Source organism: Vidua chalybeata, chromosome 1 (assembly GCF_026979565.1).
Source record: "Vidua chalybeata isolate OUT-0048 chromosome 1, bVidCha1 merged haplotype, whole genome shotgun sequence".
NCBI lineage: Eukaryota > Metazoa > Chordata > Aves > Passeriformes > Viduidae > Vidua > Vidua chalybeata.
Window position 1 is genome coordinate 183,146 of NC_071530.1, and position 19,788 is coordinate 202,933.

Genomic DNA, 19,788 nt, shown 5'->3' on the forward strand with positions numbered 1-19,788 from the left:
AAAGAGCCACACGCATAACTTGCGTACAACTTATCTGACTATTCTCTAAGAAGCTAGAGGAGAAAATGCATATTTTTTCTGCAGATGGGCAATAAAAATACTAATTAACATAATGCCAAGACCAATATTTTGCTAGACTATATTAGAAATTCACTTGATTTTTCCCCTTTAAATTTTAAATAATCAGTCCATTTAGTATCATTCTAACTTCAGTGGACCATGTGACACTCAAGTACAAGTATATTGGGTTTTGAGGTGTGCGACAAGATGAATTTGCTCTGTTGCACTAGGTCCCAGTGGCTGTATGTTCCAGGCTAAAAGCAGTGCACTGACCTGATAGTCCAACATGAGGAGTAATGTGCATCGCACGCTGACATCCCCAGGTCTCTTCACCTGGAAGCCATCCGTTTCCTGGGTCGTGGGAGTTCTGTGCCACTAACAAAGGCAAAACCAAAATTGTTGGTCTTTTTTTCACTGATGTCCATGGAGGTGCATCTTGAGCAGAATACCATACCAGAATCAGACAAGTGCAAGCTTTCTGAAGATCTGGAAATCTAAAAAAAAGAAACCCGACAACAACAAAACCAAACCACACCGCCCCCCCTCCCCCTGCTCCCAGTCATTTCAATTCAGCTTTAGTGCAGAATCTGCTCTGCTGTTAACATACTTTACTTGTTAGGAGAAATGTGCACAATATTTTTCATCTTTTCATACATTCTGTTCTAAGATGTGCACTGCAGCACTAAATCATCTATATTTTTAGAGGAGATTCCTTTAGCAAACATTCTTAAGGATAATGAAATTTTGAAAACTTTGAAAATACTTTAAATGAGATAATGAATGCAAAGTCCCTTTAACAAGGGAGGCAACAGGCGCCAAGTGTTTTATCTGTGCCAGTAACTGGTTTGTATGCAAAGGGTGCACAGCCTTCTCACCTCCACAAGATGATTGTCAGGTCCATAAAGATCTTTGTCCAGTTCAATAACCAAACTCTTAAAAAAAGATGAAAACTTCCGTTTCTGTTTGCTGAGCTGTACAAGCAGAAGAACCAGACATGTATAAGGCTGCATTTATTAGCTTGTGTCCTAGACTTCTCAGTCTGTCTTGAACATTAAATCCCATGTAAACCACAAGTGTGATCAATCTAATTGAGTTCTCCCTCTGACAAAAACAGGATAAGATGCAAAAATCTCTACAGTAGTGGAAGAGTGCACATTTTAGGGAAGATTTCCTTGACTCTTAATGTTATTGAAAAGGACTGGCCTGTAAGGTGAACATGGCATCCATGAGACAGGTCAAGAGAATGGCCATGAAAATTATCTCAGGACTGGAGCACCTCACCTGTGAGGACAGGTTGAGAGAGGTGGGGTTGTTCAGCCCAGAGAAGCATGGGTTGCAGGGAGTATTTAAAGGGGGCTTGTAAGAAAGATCAAGGGAGACTTTTTTACCAAGGTCTGTAGTGACAGGGTGAGGGGAAATGGTTTTAATGAAAGATTGTAGGTTTGCACTGGTCTTAGGAAGGACATTTTTTACTTAGAGGGTGGTGAGGCACAGGTTGCCCACAGAAGCTGTGGCTGCCCTATCCCTGGAAGTGTTCCAGGCCAGACTGGATGGGGCTTTGAGCAACACGGGCTAGTGGAAGGGTGTCCCTGTATAAGGCAGTGGGATGGAATGAGATGGTATTAAAGATCCCTTCCAACCCAAACCATTCTATGATCCTAAGTCCTCTGTATACCTTTCTTTTTAACAGCCTGGGGTTTTTTTGATGAATGCTAATTTCTTGGTCTGATTTATCAGATTACAGGAAATTTTGCAGACTGGTTATACACTAATCAAATCTATTTCCTTTTACGTTTTTTATTTTCATTTAATTATCAGTATTTGTTGTTTACTGCACAGCTCACACTGTCTATATTAAAAACTAGAAGGTGTGTGATTACCTGACTCTCCACAGAATACAGGCCACAGGATTCCAATTTATTTCTTTATATTTAATGGAGATAATATTTTATTAAAAAATGCTGGTAATTGAAAAGCTGTATTGTTCCAATAAAGAATCTCTTTCTTTATTGAAATTTATGCCCTCATTTCTTAACTGAATTTGTCTAATGTCAATTCCCAGATGCTGCACTTTAAAACCACTTCCTCCTCCAGCAAGACTCTGATTCACGTACGGTTACCTCCAGACAGACTGAAAGCCTTGCCCTCTCCATGCATGCATGTTCTCTACCTGTTTAGCCTATAAATACTTACTTGTGAAGTGTATTCAAATAGATGACGCCTTTATTAGGAAAGTCCAGCCTTCCCCATGGACAGCTAAATCCACCGCTGAGGCTTCTGAGGACTTCATAATGGTAAAATGTTTCTCCCATCCTTGCTCTAACCATTCATACATTGTGTTGTACCCCCTAGGAATATGAAGTAGTGCCTTTTCCTTGTTATCCTGCTCTTCACAAGAGGCAATGCCCACTGTAGGCCAGAATTACCACACCTGTTGTAATCTGAACCTTGCCATCTCTTTAAAAGGGATTAATCTCAGCCCTCTTCTCTCCACTTCCTCCTACCTGTCCTGTCCTTATGTCTGCCTCGTTTTCTGCTGCACTCTCCAACATTCCCACTAGGGCCTTTTCCCTCACTTGGGTTGGGCACAGTGCCTTCCCAGCAGCAACAAGTCAACAGTGCCATTCAGACATGTTTTGTCTCAGCTGATGTCCCCAGTAAAACCTACCACCCCAAAGGACAATCTTTAGATGCTGCCAGCCCCAATGAAGCAGAGATAAGTCATACATCATCCAGGAGCTTCCCCTCCACGCGCAGCTCCCACGAAGCAATGCTGCCATCAGAGTCATCAGCGTCTGATTTTGCAGGATTAAATGTGTTGGAGATGTAAAGTCTCAGTTTCCGCTTTTGCTGTTATGCACAAAGACAAGGGGAAAGTATATATCCAGTTTAAGTTCAGGATCTGAGGAAGCTGCAGAAAAGGTGATAATTACACATTTAATAGGGAATCTCCATGTTTTGTACTGCTGCACCGGTTGTATTAGAATTTAAGATTCTGTTACATGTACGAAAATGCACTGAAGAGCTGAATCTGAAAATTCCTTTCAAAAACTCCTGGATATACAAACATGCTGAAATTCACTGTAAATGGAGGAAGACAGGAGATTGCCATGCCTAAGAATCCCATACATCTGGATTAGGTATCTGAGAAATCATTGTGAATAAAGCATGATATTATGTCCTTTCTGGCTTCAACCTAGATTGCTAAATTCAGTTGCAGCTCTATTGCAACACAAATGTCCTTCTTAGTTGCATCAGTTCAGATTTGTAAATGGCAGTCACAAATACAGCTCATGCTGCAAACTACCTGCCGGGCACATCTCTGCCCATCTGCATTCTACCATCATGCAGCATCCAGTAACAATCCTCCTGCAGACACACCTGAACACACCGACACACACACACCGGCTGCCTTACCCTCCTCTTCACCCCACCTGCCTTCACCCTGAGCAAACATGCTGCAGCTCCAGCTTGCTGGGAGACCTGAGTGAAGGAAGGCACCCTGCTTCATCCCTAACCCAGATACTCAAGTCTATCAGAGATACATTCATGCTAATACATTGTCATTTTTACAGACCACCTGAAGTTTCCCAGCCACTATAATGGCTTATGGCTGTATTATTTCTCAGTGCCGTTCCTTCCATGCATCATGTGGAAAACCCAGCTATTAAGTCTGATGCAGGGATTCCAGAAAAGATTGTTACCAAAAATTACTTTGGGACTCTAATCTCCAATACCTATGTAGAACACAATGTCAAAAAGGCTACAGTTGTCAAGTTAATGCCAACAAAACAATGTAAGAAAGGAGCAATCTTATAAAGCTTATACATACATAGGAGAGAACGAGTAACATACAGCAGATTATACAGCATAATCTTGCATAGAGGAATGGGGAAGGCAGAGATGTATGGCTGAAGAGGAACAGGAAAATTACTGCATTTTGCCAAATCTGGAGAAGACAGTGACAGAGAAGTTTGATAGAAATGGAGTGTCAACAGTATGCTCTGACAGGGAACAGGATTTTCCAAAGTGCCATCAGTGCAGAAAATGATAGGTTTACACAGGTAAGAACATGCAGATTAACAGAAAAACCATTCTTGTGAATCCATGTTTTCTCCATCCTTTCCCACAGGATTTCTGTTGCCAAAGTGCTATTTCATAATATAATTATTTTATGGACCCCAAAACTCTATTATAGTGTGGTGGATTTGTGAAGGACTTCACATTTCTAAACTCAAAACTCTTCAAATCACCCTGGATATTGTATGCACCATTCCTAAATTTTATCCCCACCTGGATTACTTGCAGAACTGTACCTACATACACAAGCAGGCTTTTACTTACAGACATCTAGTGTTGCCAGCACCACTGGCTCCTTGTAAGAGCTACCTGGGAACGATTCTGCTCCCAGACATCTTGGGAGGCTGTCTCCTCTTCCAGGAACTAGACAATGGCTCTTGAACTTGCCCTACATACCGTTAGTACCAACAGTGGTAATGCCTACTTTGTGCAGTGAAATTTAAAGAAAATAAATTTAGAAATCCCTAGCAAAATTTCAGAACTGTGGCTCTACAGCCAGGAACAGTTACTTTGGACCCTTAAGCTCCTTCTCTCCTACTGTGACTATTCTCCTGGCAGCTGATTCACACTACCATCGAGCCTGCAAAGCAAGACCCTTAGCAGAGACCCAAGAGTACAGTATGAATCCTACGTGAAGGGATCGATCCAGCAACAACTCCAGCATGCACATCTATACTGCTATCATAGGGATGTCCAGTCTTGGAAGACACCAGTTCAGAGATGAGATACAGTCAAAACTGAGCTCAAGAAAGAAAGATACCAACATGGTGCTTGGTGGGGTTTTAGAGTACAGGCCATAAAGCCTCTTCAGCTGCTGATACACACTAAAAACCACTGCATTTGGTTCACTCTCAGTATCCCTGTGTTCCACAACAATGTCAAGTTAATATCCAGAAGGCTCTCAGAATGACATATCCTTCCGTCTCCAGTTGAGCAACTCCATCTCCTCCAGGCAGGAAATGATAAAATTTATGAGCAACTTGATTGGTTTGCAGCTTAAATAAAGCAGTGGCAAGAAGCTACTGCCCTTCAATAAGTTCTGCAGATTTCTTAGCCTGGTGCTTTATCACACAGACCTAAAATCTGCTCTCCTCTCTGTATGGTGGATTCTCAGAGAACAGAAGAGTAAGCAACCAAAGGATTCTCAGTAGCTGGGAGCAAAAACTAAAGAGAAGACTTACAGCTGTAGGGCAAAAAGAAAGCATCACATTTCATCTCTTCAGACACACCAGAACTTTACCACCCAAAAAGGCAAAGCTAAGCACGGGGAACTTCACAGAGATTTGATCAACATTGTGAATCAAATAATCTCTTGTCCAAAAATCAGTAAATGCTTAATCCCTTTGCTCTCTTATAGTAAGACACTGATCTTTGACTCAACTTCAGCAAAAGGAACTTTAAATAGCAGTCACATTAAAATGAAAAGTCTTCCCCTAAACCCCTTGTATTTCACGTACAATTTCTCCTTGAGAAAACGAAAAGGAATAAAGTAATCATATGTAACAGATGAGCGGTCATGTCAGCAATGAACTCCTGCAAAGGTCTCAGCACAGCTGCTGGGTGAGCTCACATGAAATCACACAGATCTGAACAGGAGGCTGACAGGAAGGGTGGGGCAGCACACCTACAGCTTACTCTTTCTTCAAGTTCTCTGATGTCATCTTCACACAAATCAATACAGCTTTAAGTTCAAGTAAATGGGTGAAATGCTGGAACTCTGTCAAATCCTTCAGAAAACCTTCCCTGGTTTACAGCGTTACTTTTTTTTTTCAGTTTCCATTAGTATTGAATCCCTAACAAGTCGAATCAGAAAGTTAAGTATCTGATGATCCCATGATCTGTGTGCTATCCCCCAGACAAATCTCCATCAACTGCTCAAGTTAGTTTCCTTCAATGAACTCTCAGGCTGGACCCAAAACCTCCCGGACACTTCCAGGGAAGTTGTGCTTGGGATTTTAAACAAATGAACAAAGTTATTAGCAGATAGTCTACTGCTAACTGACTCAAGAAAATCTGCCAATCTTGTAAGTAGTATTGTGTTAAGAGCTTTCTAAGTATATCTTAAGGGTGAATTTCTATGAACCTCAACATAGCATAAAAACCTCAAGCAGAAAGCACAGAAAAGATTAAAATCCGTGTTTCCACTTTTGCATATACAGTAACTGTTTCCTGATCTCACAGAAAAAAAAACAAAAAACAAAACCCCAAACAAACAAAAAAACCCCCAAAAAACCCCAAACAAACAAACAAACAAAAAAACCCAAAAAAAATAACGCACAAAAAAAAAAAAAAAAAAAAAAAAAACTCAGAAAGCAAAATGAGCAGTGGTAGCATGGAAACTAAAAATCAGGAGACAGAAAAAACAATGACCACTGTCTGAGCATTATAAAATACCCAAATTAAATTAAGAATATCCATATTGGAGCTGGAATATAGAGGCATCTCGCTCAGAGCGTCAACAAGATACGTCAAAATCTGTAGAGGAAACAAAATTAGTTAGTCAACTCTTGAACAAAAAATGGACATGAACTTAAAAATGGCCAACCCAAAGCAGAAAAATCAGTGCCTTAGTAGACTACACAAGTATCATGAATAATAAAAAGGAATGAGACAATACTTACTGAGTTCAAAATTTCACCAACACATGAAAAACACTTGCAGACAGTTCTATAAAAGCGTAAACAACAACAAAACTCAAAAAAAGGTGAAGCAAATACTACAGAGGAATAAAACAGAATTTTGTATGCACAATAGTCTACAAAATCAGCTGTAGCAGCTTATTTCATAGTTGTACATTGTACTTCCTCAGGAGAGAATGAGGAGTTGTATAGTGACAGGTAATAAGAAGAAGACAGGCGCACTAAAAAAATCATTTTTCCACAGTGATTGGGAGGCATGAATTTTTTACCTGAGAAAAGAGAACATTAAACAACCTGAAAGACATATCTAAAACACTGACTGATTAAATGAGGTAAGGTGTTTGCACTTCCCTTATCTCATAATGCAAAAAGCAGAACACATAGAATTATGCCACAAGACAAGTGTTTCAGAAAAAAAACCAAATTGCTTCTGGCAACAATCCAATATCAATTCCTCAGTCATCTTAAAACCTGAAAGTGGGGGAAAAAATCTCAATTCACAAAATTAGGGAGAGGAACACTATGATGGTGTTCTGATGCTACTACTTGTTTTTCACCTAAAAATGGAGAACCTGGAAGCAGATCATTTAGTTTGGAAACTGCAACTATACAAATATCTGGTAAACTGAATGTCTCACATCAGTTCATTGCAAAAGAATGACAGTCCCTGGATGACAGTCTCTGGTTTGGGTGAGATGAAAGTACTGTCTGTGGTGCCAGGACTTAGAGTAGGAGCCCTGCTTGTGACATGGTCACATCCCACTTTCAGTCAGAAGACTCCGATTCAGGCTTTGGGATGAAAATCATCTCAGTCTTATGTTATGGCGACAACTGTCTATCTCAGGGTTACACAATGGAGAGAAACAAGCATTTTTAGAGTGTTATTTATCTGTATTATTTTATAGATAATAATACCACTTCTGTATGAGAAGAACTGTGCCCTGACCACCACTGCCTACACCAGCTTAATCTCTCAACCATGAAGGGAGCTGAGTGACTAGCTCACATGTAAATTAATGAAATGGCTATGTCTATACTTAGTTAAATAAATCCCACTCCCAAAGACCACCATGGTCTTAGAGCTGCATAGATTTTCAGTAATTCATTTTTTAATGACAGCTACTGGTCTGTTGAGCGTATGGTTTCTGTTTCCTTCAGGCCATGGAGTTTGCTATATCTGTCAAACAGCTCTGTCTGCCTGACTACCTCCTAAAAGTTTTTTCTGGAATTCTGGCCGTGTGGGTCTTCCATGAAGTCAGTACAAGGACACTTGCTAATGCTGCTCTGCAGACAAGGAATTCTGAGACTCTCATGACAGATGCAATCCAAGAATGCAGGACTGGCTGAAGAAGACGAGAGTACACAGCAGTGTCCAACCAGCAGAAAACTGCCAAGGCAAGATCTAAACTGGAAAAGCTGGCAGCTGAAGAGGGCTGCTGACAGTAGTCAAAGGAGCTGACAGGTGGGGAAGGCCATTTTCCCCTTCAACAGCTGCCCAAACCCCAGGTCTCCTCACTTCTTGAGCCATCCCACAGCTGTCATCTGGTTCAAGAGTGCAACTGTTCTTAGGAGATCCAAGTAGGATCAACAAGCCAAACATATTTTATGCACTGTCTTCACGAAAAAAAAAATGCTTTAACCAATTATCCCTAAAATTTCCCCAGAATAGTTAGTCTTCAGACAGAAAAAAACCCAGCCTGAGCAGCACTAGACCATAAATCTGTGGTTCCCTACAATTGTTTCTAGCTACAGCTCAATCACCGTGACAAACACTGTAACTGCAACTACAGCTGATAACTCTGAGAAATCCTGCATATCGCCTAATTTCACATACTTTAGACAAGTTAATATTTCTCCTAGGATTACAACTCCAGTTTGAGAATCACTGTTTAAGGCAAGTGTTTCAAAATTACAAGAGCTTTGATAAGAGATGGAAATGCAGAGATAACTTCTATTGCTGTTACCAGTTCTGCAACTATAATAAAATGGAAATACTTAACATTAAGAAAAACCCAAGTTTATCTAGGTTTAGCCCTATTTTGACAGGTCTGATACCTATATGCTAGGACTACCTATACACGAATTTGGAAAACATCTGTTTGATCATTCTCTAGATGTTAACTGAGTAAATGATATTTAAAACATGTTTGCTAAGCCCTAGATGGAAACAGAATTTTCTGTCTACAGTTTCTGTAGAGTGTTGTGCCTCCTACACTCTTCCCTACCCCAGACACTGAATACCTCAACAGCACAGCTTACAGCTAGGACCTTGTGCGCTTGTTAATTCCCTCATCAAAGAGTTTGCCACAGAATAAATAACTTCCTGCTGATTTATGAATTCAAGTCAAAGTTTTCAATCACCTATAAATGCGGCCAGATTCCTAACTAGTTTAAAAGAATGGTGTTCAACCCATATCAGGAAGGTAAGACAAATGATTTCTTCTGAGAGTACTATCTATTATGTGCAGCACTTTTTAAGAATGAACTCATGATTTAGACCATCCAGGATTCAGTTTCCTTTCTGTCTAGGAGGTGTTAATGGAACTTAATTTTTTTTTTTTTTTTCTGTTTCACATATATCAACTGAAAAAACACCAAGAGGTAAAAGCCTTCTACATTTTATCAGGTACCTGCACAGTGACAAAGACAACAGAATAGTGAACTTTGTTGGGCTGACCCCCATCACCGTGGTACAGACAAGAATGATAGCTTTATGTCACGGCAGACATATAGCTACAAAACCCTTCAGTCAATGGGAATTATTTGAGGAATAGAGTATGAGCTACCCAATACAGTCACAAGAACTTAAATGAGATATGAAAAGAAATTCTTCACAATGAGAGTGGGCAAAAAATGTAACAGACTGCCTGACAAGGGTGTGAAAACTCCATCATTACAGATTTTCAACACTCAACAAGGCCTTGACAACCCTGTTTTTAACAGAAGGTTGAACTAGATAACTTCCAGTTTCCTCCTATCTAAACTATTCCATGAGTCCAATGAACAGACTCAGAAACAGACCTTTTCAGTGGGATATTAGGAAGAGCAAAGAGCAGGACTTTATCTAATAGAAACTGGAGAAAATGTCATCCATTATTTTCTTACACAAATAATAACTTCTGTAAGTAATTCTTCCCATTGTGTGTTCTGTTAAGTTCCACTTTTGACCAAATTTGAATTGGAAATGTAATACATACCTTCAGCACACCCCTCTAATCTCTTATTTTCTCATTTGTTATCATTTTAATACAAAGTTCCCAAACCAGTGTTTATCTATCCTTTATTTATCCCTAGGCTATTATTCCCCTTATTAAAGACTTTCAGAAGCTAGAGCTGGTAGAGTGGTAGAATTTTCTCTACCACTTTTCTATGCATGCTGATTCCCAGCTGTTCGCTCTTAGGAGCTCTGCCTAACCCATTCCAAAGCATTTCTGCTAATGGGACTTTTACTTGAAAGGTACTTCCACCATTTACTACAAGAATTACTTTCCTCCTCTGCCACAATCTACACTTTTTTCACAACGTACCTTCATTGGCCTCTTCAGCGCTTCCTGAATATCCACGCGCTTCCGCATAATGGTCTGGTCTAGTTTGCGCTCAAAGGCCAAGAGATCCATGTAGGCCTGGGACTCAGGAACCAGCTCCCGGATCTGAGAAGGAAGCAAGGAATATCCAAACATTGGAAGCACGAATCTGCCATGTTCCAGAACAGCAACACTGACACATTCCCGGCCCTTGGACAGGCGTGCCCAGAGGAGTTCTCCCCCCGACAGCAGCTCCCAGACAGTGTGGCAGGTCTCAGCGGCATGGCACAAGCACAGACTGAAGAGCAGGAGCACAGAACTGAGGCTAATGCATTCTGTAAGACCCTGCCTGAATCCACAAAGCCTGAATCATGGCTGTTTTCTTCGAGTGAGGCTTAGCTACCAGCAGCCAGGAGACGACCCTCAGCAATCCAAAGTACAGTGAATTTGTCCTGTTCAAAACTAGAAAAGTGCTGCCACATAGGATGCCTGCCTTTGTCAGCACATCTTCCTGGCTGAGGTGAAATTAACCTTCATGTCAAAGTTTCAACATGAGCAGCTATCAGGTGTCAACTTATGACACTGCCAACTTTTATTGGTATTTTGATACATTAGTTCTATCGACAAACCCCCTTTTTATTTTCTCTTTTACAAGGAAGTTAGCAGAGGAGGGGATATGAAGTAGGTTGGAAGTAAGACCTAATGAACTGAGCTTAGAAATGGGTAAGTATACCCTTAAATGAAAATGTTGGTTTTTAATTTGGAATAACTCATGCAGGAAAACCATAAAAAGATACTGTAAGTAATTAAAATAGATCTATTAGACTACCTTTTCAATTTCTACAAAATTCACTCTAGCTTTCACTTATTAACTAAAATATTTACCTTATAATATTCCCACAGGAATTAATAGTGAGTTGGTATTCATGTTTTGCTTTAGAATCAGAATTAGTTACAGTTAAAATTACAGTTTATATCTGGTGTAAGGCACAAACACCTATGTGAGAGACACCAGGCATGCACCTGTTCCCTGTGTTCTGCAAGGACATGAAACTATAGCACGAGGTCACGCCAATAGCTGGCTCTCCTAGTATTGTGTCTCTGACAAGGTTGCAAAGTTGCTGCCTTTTAGTATCCGCAACAGCCCAAGCAGAGTGTTCCAGAACCTCACTAGGCAATGTGGGAGGAAGAACCTCCTTTTGCTCATTTGGAACCTGCCACGAGTGAGTTTCATTTGATGCTATTTCCCTGCACTGCTGGAGCAGCAGTGGGAAGGCATTGCCTAGGCACCTTTGCTATATGTTTTACAGGTTCTTGTCATACCTTTTTTAATAATTTTCTTTTCCAGCCTGAAGATGAACAATTTCTCCCTGCTGTATTTAGATAGACTAAGGTTACCAAATAAATGTCTCTTTCAACCAACTCTTTTTGTTTTGAGATGGTAGAATACCTGCTCTACTTACAGCAAGACTGATACTTTGGAAAAGCAGAAGCCACAGAGCAAAAATTCTGTTCAGCTTTAGCCAAACCATCATATTTTTAACTGCTTATATGCTTTCTCAAAATGTTAGTATCAGCAGCATAATAAAAGAAACATGAGCATGAAGAGCAAGCATTACCCTGGAAACATCAAGGAATTGACCGACAGCTTGCAGAGTAAGGGCAGCAAGGCAGTGAGTGCAAATATTTGGACACAACAAAACACCCCAATGTTTTTTTCCTGTTCTGCACAGATGAAAAGATTCCTCAGTTCCTTGCCTGAAGAAATTAATGATGGTGTGCTAGTCAATTAAAAATTCTGGACCGAGAAAGTAGTTTCTGACCTTTAATGCCAAGTTCCATCAGAGTCAGTTTGTGAACCCCCCCCGGGCACATGGTGAAGCAAGGCAAAGCATACAGAGTCCTTAGGATCCAGCCTATACAACGCAGGTGATACAATCTTTCTGGCTGGTTCAAGACCTGGGTACTAGACCCAGGATCTAATAAAATTTCTAGGAAGTTCGTAGAAACAGCAGAAACCTTCAATAACTATTTTTATTCCACACTTTTACATCTTTTATCATATGAAAGTGAAAGGGTTATTTCCTATTCCATTCCTATAACCAAACTGGATGTTAAATATTATAAGATGCTAAAAAGCACAAACACTTTAAAATCAGCCAAAGACAAAACTGCATCTAATTCCTGGAACTGCAAATGGCCGCAGGTTGGGAGAGCATTGGAGAGAAGAATTGTACTTGCTGTGTTTGTATTCTTCTCTAGGGATGTGTTATGGTCACAGCAAAGATGGGATTTTGGGTAAGATCAAAGGCTCACTCAGGCCAGTTTTGGCAGCTCTCAGTCTTTTGCTTTCTCACCCTACTACTGGAATAATCTTTTGGAGGCATGATAGTGCCTATGTGATAAGGATCTGTGCAGCCTGCCTAGTTCCATCTCTTGCATGGCTTGCCCTAACGGAAAAGTTCATAGCTCCGGGCAGGTCTACACTCTTCTACTGAAGTTCTACCTATAGATACAAAAAGAGTGTTTCAATACTTAAATTCTCCATTCTGGCCTTTATCTAGAAAGGCCAGAATGAAGAAGTTTCTTGAAGAAACTCCAGAAAGCACCTAGCAGAACCAGCATCTCGTCAGCCAAGGTTTTGAACATATGTAGCTATAGTTTATCTTAGAATTCCATGGATAACTGGAAGAGATTACTATTAACATTAGTAAGACAGAGTCTTTCTTGAGGCTGGAGTTATCTTTCTATTATGAAAATCCAAACATTTCAAACTTTTAAATATTAGTAAAAAGCAATTGTTACTAAATTATGCATTTTTATCCTTGATTTCCACAAGATTTTTTATGAGTGGTGACAAAAAAAATAGTCAACTTGCAAGTGGGGGCAGTGAGGACAGTGTGGAAGGAATGCCATGATGGGAGATAGTGTGGGGGCCCCACTACACCTGCCTGTAAACAGATGTGCAAGGCTTGTGAGACAGAATCAGAGACCAAGGAACAGCTGCAACACTACAAATTCTGGGATACAAAAAACATCTTTGGATAGCTTCTATGGCTGTCACAGCACGACAGCTTGGAAGGCAACGACAGTAGTCAGCAGGCTGGGGAAAGCAATGAGGAAGCCTTCTGCAAGAAGGTGAGCAGCAGAAGGAAAGCTAGAGAAAAACCCAGGTCCGTGTCTGGTTCTGCCGCTCATGTCGAAAGCCACAGAGAAGGCTCCACATTGTCTTTGGCACCATTGCTCCTGGCTGAGTCCTGTCCTCAGGCCTCTCAGAGTCCCGAGCCCAAGTCAGGCAGGGCAGCAGGGCTGTGCAGAGGGACCCTGACAGGCTGCAGAAACGGGACGGCACTTCAGCACGGTAAAGTTCAGCACAGGAAAAGCTCTGCTCCTGGCAGAGAATCACACCGTGCAGGGGGACAGGTGGGCATCAGTGGGGTAGAAAACTGGTTGGCAGGAGAGGGCTTGGGCACCCTGAGGGACAGACAACAGTGCAGAAGGAGTCTGAGGGGTAAGGCAGCCATAGCAAAGGTCAGCTGCAAAAGGGGCTCTATTAGCACAGGTTTTGCCATCAAGCCCAGGAAAGAGGCCCTTGCTTGCTACTCCACGCTGGTGAAACTGGATCTGGACTGGTGGGCACAGGACCACAGAGATGTGACACCCTGGAGCGAGGCCCGGAGAGGCTCAGTAGGATGCTGGGGGCTGGAGCACAGACCTGCCAGGAGAAGCTGCAAGAGCTTCTCCAGCCTGGAGAAGAAAAGGGAAAAGGAGATCACCTGGGAGAGGGTGACGGCCACGTGGACTGGTGAAGCACAGACAGGGCCAGCCTCCCCTTGGAGGTGCATGAGATTAGGGTGAGAGGCAACAGAAACTCACTGCAGCATGGGCAATTCATTCCCTATAAGAACTAGTTTGTAAAAAAAACCTCTAACAAAACAAATAAAACGCATCATGGTATCAAAACCTTGAAACAGGCTGCCAAGAAATGCTCTGGAGTGTCCATCCTTGGCTGGAGGTATTCAGAACCTGTCTGGACAAGGTCCTGAGCAAGCTGATGTAATTTGAACCTGTTTTATACAACAGCTGGCCTGCAAAACTTTCACAGGTCCTATTGCTGTGCACCTCCAATATCCCAGAAAAAACCCAATAAATAAAATTAGATCTATTTCAGGCAGGAACAATTGGAGCTGCATTCAACACTGTCTAAGCAGGACAAACAAAAGAGTTTCAGCAATCTTAATTAAGAAAAAAAAGAAGTCACTAATAAATAGAGATTTGGCAGCTTCTTGAGAATTAGACTACCCTAGAATTTCTGTCTTTGAGACAGGTAACAAAATCCAAGACCTCTTACTCCCCCAAGTCCGACAAGCTCAGTTTGATCCTTAGCCTTTTTTACTACCTATGGCAGATGGACATAACCCACACATTTCACAGGTATTGTTGAGAACCAGATTTTTTATCTTAAGTGGCAATGACTGAAGTCTGACTTGGCAGCTACTGGACAGTTTCCCTGCTAAGAAATTTTAGCCTATAGCTTGACAAAAGTGTCTCTAACACTGAGGCTTCTATGGTCAAAGAAAGACAGCCAAGGGCTGACACTCCTTATAAATCATAACTGTGCCACCCTATGGCCTCTAAGAGAGAGTGGTTTGAGGAGGATTTCTGACTGGCTACCATGGGGCCAGTAACAGTCCAGTAAAATGGCAGAAGCAATCCATGTTCTTGGTCCTCCTCTCTTGGGACTGGGCAAGCCATTGCTGTTGCTAGGTTCCCCTCAGAGCCATCCGTCAGCCTGAACAAGGCCAGTTGTCTCAGTCTTTCCTCATGTGCTGATCCAGTCATTCAATCAACCTGACAATCATCCACTGTCCTCAGTCCAGTTTGCCAATGTTTTTCTTGAATTCAGGATCCTAAAACTAGACACAGTACTCTAGCACTGAGCTAACAAATACAGAGCAAAGAGGGGTAATCGAGTCCCTCAATCTCTTGGCTGTGCTCCCGGCCACAGAGCTCTCGACCCTGATAGTCATCTTTGCTGACAAGGCATACCTCCTTGCTTGCACTCAGCTCACTGTCCACCAGTGCCTCCAGGGCCTTTCCAGCAGTGCTGCTTCTCAGCCAGGTAGCACTCCTCTTTCTCAAGGAAGAACATTTGACCTAGTTGACTTTCATAAAGTTCTTGTTGGTTCATTCCTCCAGCATGTCCACAAGCATATAAACTGGTTTCCCCACCCAGTGATTGGTGTCATCTGTAGATTTTATAAGCAAGCACTGCACTGCCTCCTCCAGTGGCAAAGATGCTGGACTGAACAGCTGCTATGACACATATGACACATCCCTGCAGCACTGTGATGTCAGTACCTTCATGGCCAAGAGCAACCATTAGCCACCTGCTCAGCCTCATCATCCACCCACATGGCTGTCAGCCCGTTTAGACCAAAATGTCCCAACCTGAATACAAGACTATTATGTATGAGAGAGCAGCCTAGAAAGGACATTGGCCAGCTCTCTCAGCTCCCTCAGATGCATATCTGTTGGATATCATGGAGCTGTACAGGTCAAGTTTCCTCAACTAATCCCTGGCCCTATCCCTGTCCACTGTCGCCTGTTCCTCTTGGATGTATTCACTGATCACAGGGCATGGAGGCATCATTAGTGCAGACTGAACAAAGAAGGCTTTGAGTGCTTCAGACTTATTGTCTCTGTGATCACTGGATCACCCAGCCCACTCAGCATGGAGTACACATTTTCCTTGGTCAGCCTTTGTTACTATTGCAATAGTAGAAGCTTTTCTTGTCCTTGATGTCCCTTGAAGACCTCAACTACAGCTGAGCTTTGACTTTGCTGATACCATTCCCTGCATGCCCAGGCAATGCTTCTAAACTCCTCCTTTGTAGCCTGTCCCTGCTTCACTTCTTGTGCATTGCCTTTTGATGTTGGGACCACCACTGTGATTACCCTATTCTTGGCTCTTCATAAATCTGCTCATTTTCCTGCATTTAAAACAGGCTGCTCTTAAAGGTCCTTAAAGACCTCCCAGCTTCCTTGAGCCACTTTGCCCTTCAGAGCTGTTTCTCAAGGAATCACACCTACCAGTTCCCTGAATAAGCCAAACTCTGCTTGTCTAAAGTCCAGGGTTTGTACCTGACTACCCTCCTTCCTCATCCCCGGCAAGATCTTTAATTTCTTTATTTCACAGTTGCTATATCCAAGGCTACCACTGATTATCACACCCCTAATCTCTTCTTTCTTACATGAAAGAATGGCAAATCCAGGTGTTCCTCACCTCTGGTTGGCTCAGATGGAGAAAGAGGTGTACAACAGCCATGCAGTGACCAAACCACAGCAGGACAGCTATTATGGCATGGGATCTGTGCAGAGAATTCCACATGGTAGTCAGTGAACAACAGCAGCAAAAACTGACTAAACATTAGTGTAAAGGAAAATGGAGTAGAGAAGATGAAAAGGAAAGGACGAAAAGTCCTCAGGAATTCAGGACTGAGTGAGAACAACAGCAGCCAATACTAAGAGACAAGCATGCCAGTGAAGGAGGGGCAGTTTGCTGTTTCAAAGTTGCACTCCACTCAGCAAGTTAAACAAGGAAAAGCAGAGAGGGGCACAGCTCTGGAGCCAGATGTTTTTCAGCTGAGATTCTTGCATCAGAAAGGGTAGGCAAGGAAGCCAAAAAATCGGAATGGTGGATCACATTCACAGCTCCTGGGGAAAAAATGTAATGACTCAATACTAAGAGAAAGTAAGACTGACCAGAAGTAATGAGGAGGCAAGGCCTGGAAAAAGAGGTACAATCTGAGGTGCAGTCATGTGTCCCTACAGACAGTTTGTGGTCTGAGGTTGAAATTGGGGCACAACTGCAAAACCTGGGTCACAAGGGTGACATCGGCTCCAGAGATTTAGGTCCTCAGCCATGAATGAAGATGCCTGTGAACTTCTCCAAAACTGAATGAGGGTTTCAGCAACAGCCAAGTGTGAACAAGGGAAAGATCCAGAAGTGAGGAAAATAGGGCAGGAAAGAACCTGCTGGACAGAACTGGAGTCAATGTTAAATACACTATAAAAAATACTAAGCCTTGTCATGCTACAGTATGTCAGTGTGAGCATAACCAAAGTCCTTGTGTTCATTAAAATTGCATTTTAGACAAAAGATACGCAGTCAATGCAATCAACTTGCACTTAAGTAAAGCATTTGACATACAGTCATGAAGGGAACCACTCCTTAAGACTGAAAAATGGGAGTTGGAGCAAGACCTGGCATATGAAAAAAGTGTTCTTGTACAAAAAAGGAGAAGTATGCTAAGAACACTTAGTAATGATAAATTTGGGCGTCACTATCATTGCAAGGAAGAGGACAGTACAGAGAATGTAAGGAAGCTCAGAACTGTATAATGGAGATGGGATGATATATAGCATTACAACGCACAGGATCATGCCTCAGAGTCTACATCCTGCTCTAATATGGGAATTCATCAGTTGCATATGACAGAAAGCAGAAATACTTGTATTAGCCAATCACAGAATGACCAGAGGCTGTATCAACGTGGAAAGGCCAATTAAAAAAAAAAAAGCCCAGCAATCTCAATTTGCAGTGCTATTTCCAATAGAGCTAAAAATGCAGGAGCAGCATTCAAGCACGGTGAATACTGGCAATCTGTAATACTTATGTATAGTTCTGGTTTCTTGAGAGTAGATTTAAAAAGGTTTGAAAGACATTAATTTAACCTGGATCAGATGAAACAAATGACTAAGAGGATTTCAAGAGGGGAGCCTCTCTAACTTGCCAGACTAGAAGTACTTCCCTTGGCGAGCATAGCAAAACAAAAAAAAAAAAAACAAAAAAAACCAACAAAACAAAACAAAACAAACAAACCAAACAAAAACAAACAAACAAAACCAAAACAAAAAACCAACCAAAAAACCCACAAACAAACAAACAAAAAAACAACCAAGCTGGCAGATCAAAAGTATATCTCAGGTAAGGAACCTAACTAGTCTTGAAGTGGCAGCTGTGTCATGGCTTCCATGACAGAGGGAACCAGGCTGGAAGTACCAGGATGTCCCATGCAGTTCCCTAATCCAATCTTCCTATGTGCAAAGTTTGCTGGGTTGAATTTTTCATACAATTACATTCCTGTAAAATTAAATCATTTTCAAATAGTTGACTTGGAGTGGCTCAATGATCCTACCCAACCAGCATGACGCTCCAGGACTATGGCACAGGCTTAACCAGAGAGCCTGGAAATCCAACAAGATGCTGTTACCTGTGCCAACTGCCTGAGTCATTATCATAGTCAGGAACAGTAGTGAGGAACAGTGAGAACCCACCTCCTTTGCCACTACTACATAAGATCATTTTTAAGAGTATTTAATATCTTGCCCTCTCCCCTTCAAAGTGCCCAGAAAACATTAGCAAGAGTCTGCAAAAAGTCTGTGGGTAACAGATGGTGACTGGCTAGAAAACACTCCAGAGGTAGTTCCAGAAAGCTGGAAGTTTTACCCCATGTTTCACATGCATTCCACAGCCACCAGTGCACATCCTCCGCTTGTCAGGACAATGATATAAACAGCATTTCTTCATCCCACAGATGGTGTAAGGGATTTCTGCCACATTAACTGGATGATGTGACCTAGAGAGAGGTCACATCATTGATACCAGTACTGCAGCCGCACTGATAACTGCAGAAGAGACTTCTAGCAAATGCCTTATTACTCCATCAGTTAGAGGTAATTGCTCATAGCAACAAAGATACTGAAAAGCAAGAATATTTGGTGACAGCATGGTTCTGAAAGCATCTGTAGAGATTTTTGACACACCTATGTAAGGCTCTACCTATTAAAGAATTATCATGGACTTGGTAAACAGAGTCAGTGATCTTCTGCTAGCAAAAAAGTTTGATTATCTCTTACACCTTTTAATCTTATAAAGGCAACACGCAAAATAAAAACCGAAAATAAAAACACTCCCGCAACCAACCAACCCAAAACAAAACTAAAAGCATCTTGAAATGGACATATATTTCCAGCAACAGCCTCACTATACAGGATGTATCATTGTCTGTGAAAACAGTTTGTGTGGGACAGACAAAACTGACAGTACAAGAAACTTAGCTTTCATTATAAAACAGGTACAGACCACCAGCAGAGCAGGAATGAGGCTTCAACATAATTACCAGGGAGGCTGCAAATGGTTCAAAAGTCTGGGTTTAATGGTAGCTTAGTCCTTTCAAGACAGCAACATAAGAGATCTAATGGCTTACATATGAAAGGCTCTGCTTTCAGAAAGTGGCAGGAATAACAAGAGAAGTAGTGATAGCATAACATCAGGAGTACCAAAGTGGGCTCACCTCTTTGGATGGCTGGTAGTAGGCACCTGTGAAATCTCACAGAAGTGACTTTGGAGCCTGCCAGCAAGTTTGGACTCACTTTAGCAGTGGAGCTTGAAAACTTGGAAAGGATATGGAGGAAAAAGA

At 41.8% G+C, this 19,788-nt stretch overlaps 1 protein-coding gene across 5 annotated transcripts in view; it reads right to left on the reverse strand.

The window, feature by feature from the left end:
• Positions 1-19,788, reverse strand: part of SMARCD3 (SWI/SNF related, matrix associated, actin dependent regulator of chromatin, subfamily d, member 3) — an 85,202-nt gene that overhangs the window by 18,342 nt on the left and 47,072 nt on the right. For 4 of the 5 annotated variants that reach the window (XM_053941323.1, XM_053941329.1, XM_053941316.1 and 1 more), the window contains 4 exons: positions 10,307-10,429; positions 2,788-2,910; positions 936-1,031; positions 334-435 (listed from right to left, as the gene is read on the reverse strand). In XM_053941323.1, coding sequence (XP_053797298.1) covers positions 334-435; positions 936-1,031; positions 2,788-2,910; positions 10,307-10,429 — 444 coding nt within the window. Of the gene's footprint in view, positions 1-333; positions 436-935; positions 1,032-2,787; positions 2,911-10,306; positions 10,430-16,589; positions 17,335-19,788 lie in introns of those variants that run through there. The other variant, XM_053941332.1, reaches the window with a different exon arrangement.